The following is a 14,002-nucleotide window of genomic DNA, read 5'->3' on the forward strand; positions in this document are numbered from 1 at the left end:
TCGTGACGTCTCGCCCTATTCTCCAGGCCGTATGCCGGACCAGCGGTTTCTTCTCGCTGCCCGTGGCTAGCTGGTTTGCGCTGCGCAAGGCCGTGCAGCCTCTAGTGAAGCGCGTGTGCGACACGGATCGCCTGGTGTGCAGCAAGACGTGCCTAAACGCCAACGACATCGCCTTCGTTATCGACGGCTCCAGCAGCGTGGGCACGGGCAACTTCCGCACCGTGCTGCAGTTCGTGGCCAATGTGACGCGCGAGTTCGAGATCTCCGATACGGACACGCGCGTCGGCGCGGTGCAGTATACGTACGAGCAGAGGCTGGAGTTCGCCTTCGGCCAGCACAACACCAAGGCGGATGTGCTGAATGCCGTCAAGCGCATTAGCTACTGGAGCGGCGGCACCAGCACGGGCGCCGCCATCACCTACGCTGCTGCGCAGCTCTTCAGTAAGTCCAAGCCCAACAAGCGCAAGATCATGATCGTCATTACCGACGGGCGCTCCTACGACGACGTGCGCGCGCCCGCCCTCGCTGTGCACCGTCAAGGTAAGTCGGAGTCGGAGGAGCGCAGCGCGTAGGTGTTGAATTAGCTTGAAGGACGCACACGCCAAATGTTAATGTTGCTATGGTGTGAAAACATGCGGGGAGGATTTTTTAAAATTTATTTATATTATATGCTAGCATGTTTTGCATGCTGTTAGCCATGTTAGGTAATTTTGCATGCTGTTAGGTATGCTACCATATTTTACAAAGTATTCCCTTGTAATAAACACTACAGAGGTGAGATCAATTTGGGTCAGTGTTATGCTGGACATCCTGAAGGATTTTGTAATTTAGGTCATTTGTAGCATTGCGAAAGGAGATGATGTTTGCATTAGCGGGTAAAATTTGCTAAGTAGCTTGCAGAGTATCCCACATTGTCCTTTTGGCTACACTGTATATACTTATATGAGTTTTTAACTTAAGTTATACTACAGATTTACTTTATGATTAACATGTGAAACAGCTTGACTCTTGATATGACAGTCTTCTTCAACTGCTTATATCTGGAGAGAAATCCCATGTGCTAATTCTGTGCTCTCTTTCGGATTAACCAGGTGTCATTGCTTACTCCATTGGCATTGCCTGGGCTGCCCAGGATGAGCTGGAGTACATAGCCACTGACCCAGACAGAGATCACTCCTTCTTCGTGGACGAGTTCGACAACCTCTACAAGTACGTGCCCAAGATTATCAACAACATATGCCAGGAGTTCAACTCTCAGCCCCGGAACTAAGGAAAGCGAGGGCCTGTAGACGGGGCCATCTTCAGACATCTTGAGCCTCAGAGATATCAAAAGGCTGTCCCAAGGAGGACAGATTTTTAACATAATAATCAGTAACAGCATCACTGTTTTTACTGCAGCAGAAATATTTAGCATTGGTCTCAGTGTTTTTAGACTGGAATATTGGCAAATGAAAGCTTTGGCTGACAGATTGTATGTATAAGAAGCTGTGCAGTATGCACAATTCACCGAATGCATGCTGGAAAGGTGATCAAGAGACTCAGGCAGGTAAGAGCATGGCAGTTAGCACAGTGCTAATATATATGTTACACCTCTTGGATAAAGACGTATGGCAAGCCTTTTTCTTACTCTGTATGCATAGCAGTGGTGCTATATTACTTTTGTTTAATCAAACTTCTTGCCTTGCAAAAGTGTCTTTTAGCTGATGGCATTTGGTCTTTTGTCCAATTGAAGGTTTTCAAAAGTTATTTTTGTATTATATAGGGCCTTTTCACATGCCTAAACATAAAATGATTTCATACTTGCAGTAAATGGATTATTATATCTTATGCATGATAAAACTAACTGATACTAACCTAAGATACATTTTTGAACACAAAATCAACCAGAATTTATATCTACTTGGTTAAGAATTATTTTAAAGAATATTTTAAAGATGCTTTACTAATTGAAATGACAGTTCATAATTGTTTTGATAGAATTTGTACATTTCTGCATTTTTTGGTAGGTCCACTCTTGTAAGATTTTTAACCATTTAATTCAAATATAAGTTACAGTGCCTGTATTTTCCCCTTTCCATTTCAGATATTTAATTACCTTTTTGTAATTTGTCATATTTGTACATAGGCACATTAAAGTAAAACCTTTTGCTTTTTATTTTGTAAGTTGCAGAAATAATTGCTTGCTATTTTAATGCGATTTTTAATAAAAGATGGTCTTGAAAACCTGCAAATGATCTATGGTTGGTTCTTGTATACAAAGAGATTAAGTTAACCAGTTAAAAATACTCTGGAAAAAGGCCACAGTCTTCTCTGTCAGTGACCTATAAAAACAAGCAAAAAAGGGGAGTTGTTTGCAGTAATTTAAAATTAAACAACCTTTGTATGTCGTTTACTAATCTTTAGCATTATCCATTATTGGCATGATTGTTTATAATTTGATGCACTAATTCTATAAAAGCTCTTTTGTTATGAACGCTTGCTAAACACAAGCCAAATATATTACATTTGAAAGATATTACAATTGATCACTAATGTACTTGTGCATTAGTGAGCGTTTCACCTCATTGGTATTCTTCCATTCACCACAGACATTGTCTGAATTACTGGGGTCTGTGTTGAGCAAGCCTTTTTAACTACAAGTCATGTTTTAAGGCTATAATGGACATTAGTGGGACCACAGTTTAGAGATCTGTTTTACCTGTTTTTAAGTTTTCCAACAGTCACATCTATTTCTTACTTTGGTTATAACGATCAAATAACTGTCAATTATAAATGAAAACTCTTCATAAAATCATAAGAGATTACGCTGCATAGTTTTTGACTGCATAGCCTGTTTCATAACAGAACCAAGAAAGGAGAAACTGGTGGAGGGCCAAACAGAGGGCTCAAACGACTTCCTGTGCAGCTGTGTGCATCTACTTGGGTGGAACAACAGAATGGAGAATGTCCCAGGAAAATTGGGCAATGTTTTTTACATCTTAACAAAAAGTGCTCTATTCTGGGGTTACACAGCAGGAGTTATCACTACCAGCAGACCAATGATAGAGGGAGCACTCGAGACTGGAAATACAAAATTGCATATAAAATTGCATTTATGGATCTCAAACTGCACTTAATATTACAGTGGTGTAGTGTATGTAGTGTTTTAATGGATTTTGCTAATTCAGGTCATAGTTCTGAGACTCAGATTCAGTGCATGGGGATACACATACCTATTTACAACATGAAAGGAAACAGAAAAGAAAAAGAAACTTAGATTTCAGTTGTTATTTTAAATGGCAATGGCAGGCATTTAAAGTAATGCTATTTATTTATCACCTATATTAAGACCAAATGATATGTGATTCATTAAAGGCTTCTACAAGGTGTGGACCTGAACATCTGGAAACATATATATGACATTAAACTGCAATAGCTGTCACTACTGCCCAAGTAAGTGGTATCATATCTGCTATTGCAAGATTGTGGTTATACATAGTCGGGTCTCTTTCTCCGCCAGTCATTTTGCAAGTATTAGTCTATCTTTTTTTAGTCTATCCATTTATCAGTCATATGAAAGAATCTCTCATTGTCCCATTGTCGCGCTCATGTTAGTGAAAGTCTGAGCTTTATGTGGTTAATGTGGTTAAAGGCTGTTGTGGCCTCTCAGCCACTCTTCGCGTCTGTTTGTCTGTTTGCAGTGAACTTTTGGAACGGTCTCCACCCGATCTCTCCACCCCCGACTGCCTCAGACTCCACCCCATCTTGCAGCAGTTCCACTTATTCTCCCCACCCCAAATAACCCAAATTTCCCTTCCTCCCATTTGCTGTTGTGAAATACAGTATAATCCACGTAGCTCACGCTCGCACGTTTTTAGGTACGTTACCCTTCAAATTACTTAGCCTTCCTTGTGTAAATGTCGCAGTTTTGCGGGAGATGTTTCGTCGGCATTGGGCAAATTCTTTCGGATGTCTTATTGTCATTTTTTTGTAGCGGAAGTAAATGAACTCCAGATGGAAAAGCTAGAGGCATCTTTGAATACATCCGAAACCTAATTTGAAAAGAAGAAAAATACATCTGATAGAAATGGCGTTGACTTTGGCCTAATCCAACTTTGCCTTTAATCGCAACATAAAAGATTAAGAGGTTGGGCATACGGTTGGCATGGTTATTTTGGGCTGCTTTATAAATTGTCTTCAAAAAGGCTTTAATACAGATTCGGTGACTGACTTCCCCAAAGGGTGTTTCGCGGTATCGCAAATCCGACCAGCGATGGACACAAACTCAGGAAGAGAGGGTTTGCCAGCAGAGGGAGCCCAGCCACCCGGAACAACCATGACAGGCGGCCAGAAACCTCTGCACCGCTTCCTCAGAGGAGAGCCCAAGAGTGTCGGGGTGAGAGCTGGCACAACGGTCTAAACAGGGCACGAGGACAAGGGGCGTGAAATGTACCTCTGATTTTAGTCCAATAATGTACGACCTTGATAATTTTGATTAAGTACATATTTTTAAACGTTATTATGCTTTAAAATTATTATGCTTTTGCTATAATGTTATAAAATCATTACAATTTTGATATACTTTTATGTTTTTCTTGTACTTGAACATATGTTTAATGTGGGATTATGATGTAGCCTAGAGGTCTGGAGGACAGGATGGGTCATGGCAGAGACATGACAGAGTAACAAACCATGCAGGAGTTTCAATTTGTCACATTGTTTTGGAGACATTTCATGCACTGTTCTTTACAATGTTTGAGGGCAAGCCCCTTCCTTTTCATCTCAATTGGGTTCAGATCTGGACTTTACAGTATTTCCAGTGCACAGGATTAGTTCATCATCAAAAAGTGCGGCTACCTCTATAAAAGCAGAACATATGGTTTTGGTTGGTTTGTTGTTCTGGAGCACTCAGAAGTGTGTCTACATGAAATGAAAGGACATCAGCCATGACCTCAGAGAAGCAATCATTGCTGCTAGGCAATCTGGGAAGGGCTATAAGGATATCTCCAAACAATTTGAAATTCACAATTTTACAGTCAGAAGTGTTGTTTACAAAGGAAGTATTGTTTAAAAGTCAGTTGCAAGTCTTCCCAGGAGTGGGCATCCAGCAAATGCAGTCCTAGGTCAGACCATTTAATGCTCATATTTAAATGGACTTACATGCCTTCTAAACAATCCATAAAGATTCTGCAACAACATCCTTTGGACTGAGGAGTCCAAGGTGGAGATGTTTCGTGGTCATGCACTGTGCCATTTTTGGCAAAAGCCAGACAAAGTGTATCACCACAAATACCTCATAGCAGCTGTCAAACATGGCCATGAAGGGGTGATGATTTGAGGTTGTTTTTACAGCCACAGGACATGGACTCCAGAACAATGTGAGACTTAAACTCCTGCAAAAAACATTTACTTTGAGTTAGTGAAGTTGGTCTACGTGTCTCTGATTTATACAGTATATTTTGTTCTTCACCTGCATTCTGAATATTGGTTCACTATTAGGGAAAAATGAATGCATAGTTATCTGTTGTAGATATATTAGTGCAAGGATTCTCAGTGTCCTTTTAACCTTAAGTTTCATGCCTTTATCTAAACCTTAGTGAAAACAGCCATGTATGTGTAGAAAGATTAAAGTTTAGGTACCCCCATGCCCTGTGCACAAAGAACAGAAATTATGAGAAGAAATCTTATGATTTCCCTTATTGTGTGCACAGACAACAGTGTTGTGACATGTGGTAGCACTGTTAGATGTGTCTGATTGTGTGAATTGTTTTGCCCTGTGTTTCTGGTGTACAAGATCGTGTTGCTCTTTCTGGGCTCATCGCTGTTCTTGTTTGGAATTCCGCTGAAGAAGGATCAAGTCGAAAGCTCTGCAGACCTCTACAGCTCCTTCTGGCTAGGCATCTTGGTATGTTCACATGTGTACTGTACTGTTTGTGTCTCTTTGACAGCACTAGTACAATAATGACACTGAAATACCTTTTATAGAGCCTACTGTTGTCACTATTGACATAATATGAGGTTGTTCAGGCAGAGTCTAAACATAGTTCTCAACTAATCAAAGTGTGAGTTTTAAAAGTGTGTTTCAAGCAAACTTTCAAATATGAATATTGCTAATAATTATTAAAGGGGTGGAGCCACACATTGACATTATATAAATTGCCACAAATATGCAAATTGTGCAACATTGTTGAAATAATCCTTTCAGATTTAAGATATCTTAGCAGATACTAGCTCTTGACCTCATTGTGATTTGGCATCATGGTGCATTTAGCACCTAGAATGTTTAATTTTAAAAATTTATGAAATTCTGTTACTAAAATGTATTTTCCTTTTTCCAGTACTTTATATGTGGTATTCTGTATGTGCAAGCAGAACGTGCACCCACCAAAAAGATTGTGAGTGGTATAAATCTCCCTTTGATGATGATGTGTCTGATATATTAACACAAATCTTCACAGTAGTACTCCCACACTGTCTGTTTGCTCTGGACACCATAAATACAAGGTCAATATTTTCCCTCTTAAATTTGCTTCGATGGTGATTGCAGTAAAATCGTGGCAACAACTATTTCATAGTGCTTTTTCCTAGTAGCATCTTTAACTCAGAGCTCCTCTGTGCCAAACAATAGGTTAGTTTGTTGGGCATGCATTCTTCAACATGTTTATGGTTGATTGTTGTATTATGGGGACAATTGTTCATTGGAGACTCTTTCTTTACAGGTCACCATTAGTTTCGCCCTCAGCATCATCGCAATACTCGGGACTGTGATCGCTGCCTTTGATTTCATCAAAGCTATGGCCTCTCTTTCACACTCTATCCGAATGGGGTATTTTTACGTGGATGAAAATCTTGAATATGATAATTATTCAGTCGTGATGTCCAGTGCTAAGCAACGTATTGTAAGTAAAAAAAAAAAAAAAAGGATTTGTATTTGACTCACAATAGTCCTACCTTTTCAGTTATTTTTTAAATGTTAGTGAATAAATGTAGAAAATGACATATATCTATACTTCAGAGGGGAAACTAACTACTCAGATTACTTAAAATTGAAACTTCTTTCCCTGTGGTCAACAAAATGTATGCAGTTATCAACCTTACAAACTTAAAAGGTTGTAGGTTTTACAACTGACAAATGTTAATTGGTCACAAGGCAGCGACTGCTGTTAAAATGCATTTATTTAGTATTTCAAAACACACATTAGCCATTATTTGGCCAAATATAAACACATACCGACACACATATACAAACACACACACACACACACACACACACACACACACACCCACAAACATTGTTTTCAGAAGCTCACAAAAAAGTGAACTTCTGCTCCTGTCTAAGATAGCTTTTCTTCCAAGAATAAACATGTAATTCAAATGTAGTGTCATACATTACAGTGTTGATCAGTCTGCCCTTGTGCTACAGATGTGACAGGTGGAGGCTAGGTTGGAAAACCCTGGAGTGTCTATCTAAGCACCATTCCTTTTTCTTATTCCTAGATGCAGCACTACAGCCTGGAGGCAGTCTTCCTGTTCCACAGCCTGGTGGCAGGAGTCATCCTCATCACCATGTCTACATTTGCCCGCATGGCCCTCCGCTCCAGCCGGACACAGGTTAAGCAGCCGGGGGGTCGGGTCTGCCCCGCCCCCCTTCCCTTACCTCTCCCTCACAATCCCTCCCTTCATGTATTTGCATCCTCATTTCCAGATTTTCGTTTCCTTGAATTTTGGCAAATTCATTTCCACTAAAAGTCTGTTTCAGCAGAGTGATGTGACCATTAAGATCCATGGAGAAAAGGAATAAGAATATAATAGCCATACGTAAGAACTCCAAATGATCGCTCTCCACCCTCTCCCTCTCTCCACAGATGGTTGTGGTAATGAGAAACCTACCTTCGACAGAGTGAAGATTATCACTATTTTTGTCCTTTTCGTACTAACTATAGAAGCAAACTTGACCAACTCACTCAAACATTTCACTAGAACTAACACATAGCACTAATAATTCAATTTCCTATAGGAATATTGTCAATGTGTATTGTCAAATAATCTTTTTGATTGTTATGGTTAAGATTTTGTTTAAAATCTGGTGACATTGAATCATGTTCTGTGTGCATGCTGGTATTTAGAGTTTACAATACTATGACTGGTTAAACAAAATCTCTAATATTGTGCATCTCACTCATTGACTTGTGTTTTCAAATGAGTGACACAATAGCGTTAATTTAGTATTTAAATAAACACAACAATGTTCATAGTAACTTTAATATCACAAATTCAACAGTTTATGATATTTGCTATTATTTTTTTTAATTATTATTATTATTATTATTTTTTTTATTATTACAGAAATGAGAAGGAACAATTGTTAATGCCCAACAGTGTTAAGAATACTTGCTTTGAAACTCTAAATTCACATTTACCCTACATAAAATATCTTTGGCTTGGCATGTTAAAACAAAATATTTTTCATACTATAATCTTGTTTTTCATAAGAATCTTACTGTGTATGCATGGCAAAACAACCAGTGTTTGATTACCACCAACTGGAATACCATCACACTACACCAGTCTCTGATACACACAGCAGTCTTTTAAATGTCAGACACTGCTTTGCTGTGTTGTAGACTGATGCTGACTATGTCATTGGGTTATGAAAGCCCCTGTAAAGTTAAAATAACTAAATAAATCAATATTTGTTTAAAATTGTGTTGTATTTCAAATTTGCTCAAATTGACCCAAATGAGGACATTTCAAAGGGATGTGCAAATGTAAATTGACTGATAAGTAGTGACAGTTAATGCTAGTAACAAATCAGAATTAAAATTATTTTTCTATGCTTTATCAAATAATTCAAGCACAATAGCAGGCACTCAAACGTTATAGAATGTGCATGCATAATGAAATCATTGTGCCCACTGGCTTCTATATTGTTAGGGGTCTTTTTCAAAGATTCAGTGTTTACCCCAGATTTAATGCAAAAAAGAGCATCCAGACAATTTAATCATTTGAATTGTGAACATAAATTCCACATGAATTTACTTTAACAGTGTACTAAACATCTGAGACACTAATGTACTAATTTGAACACTTGTGGTCTGATCTAATGTATTCAACCATGCCTTATTCTCTTTTTCTTCCAGTGTGATCAGTGAGGAATAAGTTTATTCTGCCACCTTCCACAGCTTTAGCATTTACCTTCAATGCCGCATAGTGAACCTGAATTAGACCAAGATTTAAACACATACCATCATGGTTACAATGAGACACATAGCTCTAAGTATATGCCTACCCCCACCTACTGGCACATCTTAGTGCAAATACATGTGAGCTAAATTGAGCCGAGCCCATCCATCAGACATCCACCTGCATGTCGCCAAAGCTCAGGTGGCCTGTGGACGGCGTGTCGTAGTTCCTCAGGTGCACACGCATGTGTTCTGTGACCCGGTACTGCCTGGAAAAGGTCATGGTGCAGCGGGGGCAGGAGTATGGCCGCACGCCCAGGTGCGAACGTACGTGCCGGTTTAGCCCCTCTGGCTAAACGGCCGCTTGCACAGTGAGCACTGGAAGGGGCGGGGCTTTGCGCGCTGGCATAGCACCTCCAGGCTGATGCAGCGGTCAGGGAGCGGGAGTGGTCGCTCACCGTCCAAGCCACTTGAGTCAGAAGAGGGGTGCAGGCGCTCCAAGAAGCAATGGTAACGCACCTGACCTTGATACACACTCGTGTCATTTCTCCCTGGGATGGAGAGTTTGTAGCTTTCAGCCTGGTTGACACTTTCAAAGTTTTTCTGCACAGCACTCTTTTCTGTGGTTCCCATTTCTGATGGCTTTTGTTCAGTCATGGATTTTTGTGTATGTAGTTGGTTGACTTCAGGCCACACATCTTGGTCCGAAGTTCTTTTTTCACACATCATATCACTAGTGTCAGCACTACTAGAATTTTTCAAGCACAAAGGGACATCACAGTAATTTGTGGTAAATTGACCACAACAATGAAATCCATCTGTAGGTCCCATGCCAGAGATATTGCATGAGGTCTTATCATTAAAGGCATTAGAGAACATTTCCACAAGTTGGTCACCTTTTCCTGAATCGAAAGTATTAAAGGACCTGATATCTGAAACACATCTACTATTGCCACTGCTAGCACACCTGTAAACCTGAGGACAACTTTGATTACTGGACTGATGGCATTTAGTGCCAGGAGTTAAATCTTTAGTGGTTGTATAAGCACTCTCCATGCAGTGATCTTTATTGTTGGTGTTTTGGCGGAGACAAGTGGCAGTATGAGAGGCATTCTCAAACACCATGGACTGAAGCTGTTCACTCTTACCAGACTGACAATCGACGTGCTCATTGACCACACTCGGCAGGTTGTTTGGTGAACTCTCTTACAGAATTGGCAGGATCTTGTCTTGCTTCAAATGTGAAGAGCTACTTTCTAATACACGAACGCCATGGGGGTTGCCATGGTGAGAAGGTTCCTCAGCGTGCAAAAGCCACTCGGCATCAAGGGTGGTATGCCAATTGCGCGAGTGGCTTTGTGGTGAACGCTTGTCATTTCCTGATGTCCTGACATGGCGTATGACTGGAACAACTTCGTAAGTTGGGGAGGATGGTGCAGCTCGGTCTGAGACTGGAAGGTTTTCATTGAGAGACTGACAGTCTATAAATCTTCTCTTTTGACTGAGTTTACCCTGAACTGCAGAAGGAAGTTAGTGGGAAGTTAAGACCATGCTATAATGAGCTGAGGGGTGTAACTGTGTTCATATTTATTTATCATCAATGGGGGACAAGTTCAGATTCTAACAGCAAACATTATGAATTATCCTAATTATCAGTTCTACCTGTTATCTTGAGGTAAACAGAAAATTCATACTCCTGGAACAAAATTATGAGGAGGACATTTTGAAATGTCCACCGATTTATTATACTGGGGCTACTACAATACTTTTGTACTGTAAAGGTTAATAGCATATAGAGTATGAGGTCAAAACTCCTTACACTACAAGGGCCCAACAATGGGTCCAGACTCCCATTCCTCACTTGTAGCTACATACTTTCCATATTAGTATAATTAGTCTTCGAATAAAAAAAATATTTAACTGAGAAAGTAAACGATAAGGCAGGCATCTGTGTTTAATAATAAATAATAATATGAATAATAACAAAAATAAATAAAAAGGTATTGCCTGACCAACATTTCTTGAGTCATTCAAAATTATTTTTCATGTTTTCACCCAGATTTTAAGGTCATGGTCTAATCCACTGTGACGAAGCATATTTGGACACAGTTAGGATCCACATGCAGGATTTTACTGGAATAAAAGAGCATGGCCAAAAATCGGAGGCAAAAATCAGAGGCAAGGCAGGCAGGGGTCAGTAAACAGATATGCAAAGGTACAGGCAAAAGGTAAGACAAAAAAAATCACAAAAAAACAGAAGATGTCAAGAAGTCAAAATCCAGATAGCGATTAACAATAACAAAATCCTTGAAATATTTCGGAGAGTCTACGAAGAAACTACGGAGAGTCACCGAAAGCGTACAGAGCGTGTTGATGTGGCTGATAGGACACAGGTGAGTGTGATGAGTCACCATGGAGACCACTAGTACTCGGGGGATAAGGACCTCTTGTGTCCAGAGTTGTGCATGCCAGACACATCAACAGTTACCACCCGTGGTCGTGTTATATAAAAAATCGGGGGACGTGCGGGATGTTTTACTGAGGGAGTGTGTGTGTGTGTGTGTGTGTGTGTTGGGGGTGAGTGGGAGGGGATGAAGAAGAAGAAGAAGAAGAAGAAGAAGAAGAAGAAGAAGAAAAATAAACCGAGCAGAAGGCGATGGGGCTTGGGGGGCGGGGGGTTTGTCTTGTTTTCCTGGGGGGATGGCACCTGGGGGGATGGCACCACCTCGCATCACCCAGAAACGGCAAGAAGACGACCGTAAAAACTGCATATCATTTATTCTGGTGTGCAAAGAACCTGCCTACAAATTCTAATTTAACTAATTTAGCTCTTTCTTCACCTACTTCTATTATGAAGCTATTCGATGTCTGTTGTTGTTTTCAAAGACGTAGCAGCAAAAAAGAACAAACTGACTCAAATGTTTTTGCAAACGATGGATAAATTCAGGCAGGTATAGCAATACTAAAAACTAACAGTACGTGAAAATTAGTTCAGAATTCCTGCGCTTATTTTTAACCGTTGGGCACTTTTAATTATATACTAATGAACAAATTTCCTGTTTGTATAATTTTTCTCTATAAAGAAAAGAAAATTCCTCACCAGGGACTGTGATCTCCCCTGTTGCTTTTTCCCTGCACTTCAGGGTCTGCTGCAGTTGCTCCATTTGCAGGCAAAAAGCTTCCGTGCGCACTGACTCTTCTTGGCTCTGTGGATTTAGATTATCCAAGGTTTCGGGAGTGAGGCAGGGTAAGTCTAACTCCATCAGTGTGCCGTGGCGCGGAAGAAGAGAATCGAGGACCGGACTGAACGCAGCAAGCACGCTCTTATGCGCCAAGAACAGTTTTCCAGGATGGCTGTGCAGTTGTATAACACAGTCACAAAACTGTCCTATTCTTCTCTGCGAGTTCAGTTCCTTCAGTAAAGTAAAACCATGTGTAAGGTTTGTTGTGAGGTCTCCTTTAAGATAGGGCAAAATGAATGCGGTTAGGCAAACAAACACTTAACACTTAGATATAATTCATATTAAAGACAAACCCTTATGGGATAGCCTACGATAGTCATGCCATCAGAAAGATACCAGGATAAATATCAAAATGCGCTTGTCACTTTACAATTATGTTCTTTATTCACGGATAGTCCAACTATAACTATGAGAGGTTTCCTATAAAGCACTACATTCATGCAAGAAATACTTACTTCCATTTTGACTGTAAATCGTGCACTTTACAGTGTAGTTTGTCAGCGAATGGCAGCAAGGTAGCTCACAACAGGTCACGAGCGCTTTCATTCGCCAAACAATCGCGCGCCTTCGAAGTAGGCAATGAACTCAAGTTGACACTCCTTTCTTTTAGGGAGTCCCTATCCTGATGTCAGAGGCGCAGCGTGCCCAGCCCAGGGGACGACTTCAACCGGTCTTCTGTCACGTCGCGTGACGTTTTTGATGACGGAACCTTACAACCACGTGTTTACCAAAGCATAGTATCACTACCATGTGAGCTGCTTTACATAGAACACAGCATACCACTGGTGTGTGTGTGTGTGTGTGTGTGTGTGTGTGTGTGTGTGTGTGTGTGTGTGTGTGTGTGTGTGTGTGAGAGACAGATTGCTTGCAGTTTGCAGATGACAGTGATACTCATTTTAATACCACTTAGAAGCGTAGTTTGGCCAGTCCCTTTCCTACAGCGATCTCTTACATGTAGCAGCACAGCTGCACTGAAGTAATGTTTCTGTATTTGGATTCCTTACAACTGCAAAGATAATTTTTTTAATTAATTGCACTATACAATGCCTATAAAATACTTTAACATATTTAAAATAACTTTTTCGAGAGGTTTGCTGATATTTATTTCAGCAATCTGTACCAATATTTTGAATACAAAAATAATACACTGAGAGGTCTTAGTGCAACTTGCAAATGCTAAGGCACAAATAATATTCACTTTGTAAATAAAAATATATAGGCATTTATTAAATATAAATGTAAAATACAACGGAAAATATGATCATGTGATCCCATGCTCGTGCTCGCTGTGTGCTTTGGACATTCCGGACATAGTCACATGCAGTGCCCGAACCAGTGTGCCTAGTGGGCAGTAAAAAGGGTCCTGGTTGTGTGTGTACGTGCGTTTCTACTGTGCCAGATCCCCGCGTAATCAGCTGACAGAGAATCCGCCTGACAGGGTTCAACCTACCGTTGCCCAAGTTGCTCCTGCTATTTGCACGTTCGCCTCGGCCAGTTGTCAGTGAACACGCGCATCCTGTGGTCCTATTATTAACTCGCTGGACTGGAGTCCAGGTAAGGTGTGGTGTCAAAGGTTTGAGAGTATATGTGTTGAAAATC

General features: G+C 40.4%; 3 protein-coding genes across 5 annotated transcripts in view; 2 read left to right on the forward strand and 1 right to left on the reverse strand.

The window, feature by feature from the left end:
* vit (vitrin) overlaps nucleotides 1-2,234 on the forward strand; it is a 19,496-nt gene extending 17,262 nt beyond the window's left edge. The window contains 2 exon segments of the mRNA XM_027024963.2: nucleotides 27-540; nucleotides 1,092-2,234. Coding sequence (XP_026880764.2) covers nucleotides 27-540; nucleotides 1,092-1,270 — 693 coding nt within the window. The 3' untranslated portion in view covers nucleotides 1,271-2,234.
* Nucleotides 1-13,059, reverse strand: part of LOC113586664 (zinc finger and BTB domain-containing protein 43-like) — a 24,980-nt gene extending 11,921 nt beyond the window's left edge. Inside the window, exons 1-3 of one of the 2 annotated variants that reach the window (XM_035529630.1) lie at nucleotides 12,859-13,059; nucleotides 12,262-12,618; nucleotides 8,270-10,678 (exon numbers count right to left, since the gene is read on the reverse strand). In XM_035529630.1, coding sequence (XP_035385523.1) covers nucleotides 10,368-10,678; nucleotides 12,262-12,618; nucleotides 12,859-12,949 — 759 coding nt within the window. In that variant the 5' untranslated portion in view covers nucleotides 12,950-13,059 and the 3' untranslated portion in view covers nucleotides 8,270-10,367. Of the gene's footprint in view, nucleotides 1-8,269; nucleotides 10,679-12,261; nucleotides 12,619-12,858 lie in introns of those variants that run through there. The other variant, XM_035529631.1, reaches the window with a different exon arrangement.
* On the forward strand, nucleotides 3,755-8,682 carry si:ch1073-291c23.2 (uncharacterized protein LOC799862 homolog). Of its 2 annotated transcripts, none has more exons than XM_027024961.2 (7): nucleotides 3,755-3,857; nucleotides 4,221-4,375; nucleotides 5,774-5,884; nucleotides 6,318-6,374; nucleotides 6,699-6,878; nucleotides 7,477-7,590; nucleotides 7,845-8,682. In XM_027024961.2, the coding sequence occupies exons 2-7, from the start codon at nucleotides 4,253-4,255 to the stop codon at nucleotides 7,881-7,883; spliced, it is 624 nt and encodes a 207-aa protein (XP_026880762.2). In that variant the 5' UTR covers nucleotides 3,755-3,857; nucleotides 4,221-4,252; the 3' UTR covers nucleotides 7,884-8,682. The 2 variants fall into 2 exon arrangements, with proteins under 2 accessions (XP_026880762.2, XP_026880763.2); XM_027024962.2 differs by lacking the exon at nucleotides 3,755-3,857 and adding an exon at nucleotides 3,868-4,126.
* Nucleotides 13,060-14,002: the final 943 nt, after the last annotated feature.

Source organism: Electrophorus electricus, chromosome 9, assembly GCF_013358815.1.
Source record: "Electrophorus electricus isolate fEleEle1 chromosome 9, fEleEle1.pri, whole genome shotgun sequence".
Classification (NCBI taxonomy): Eukaryota; Metazoa; Chordata; class Actinopteri; order Gymnotiformes; family Gymnotidae; genus Electrophorus; species Electrophorus electricus.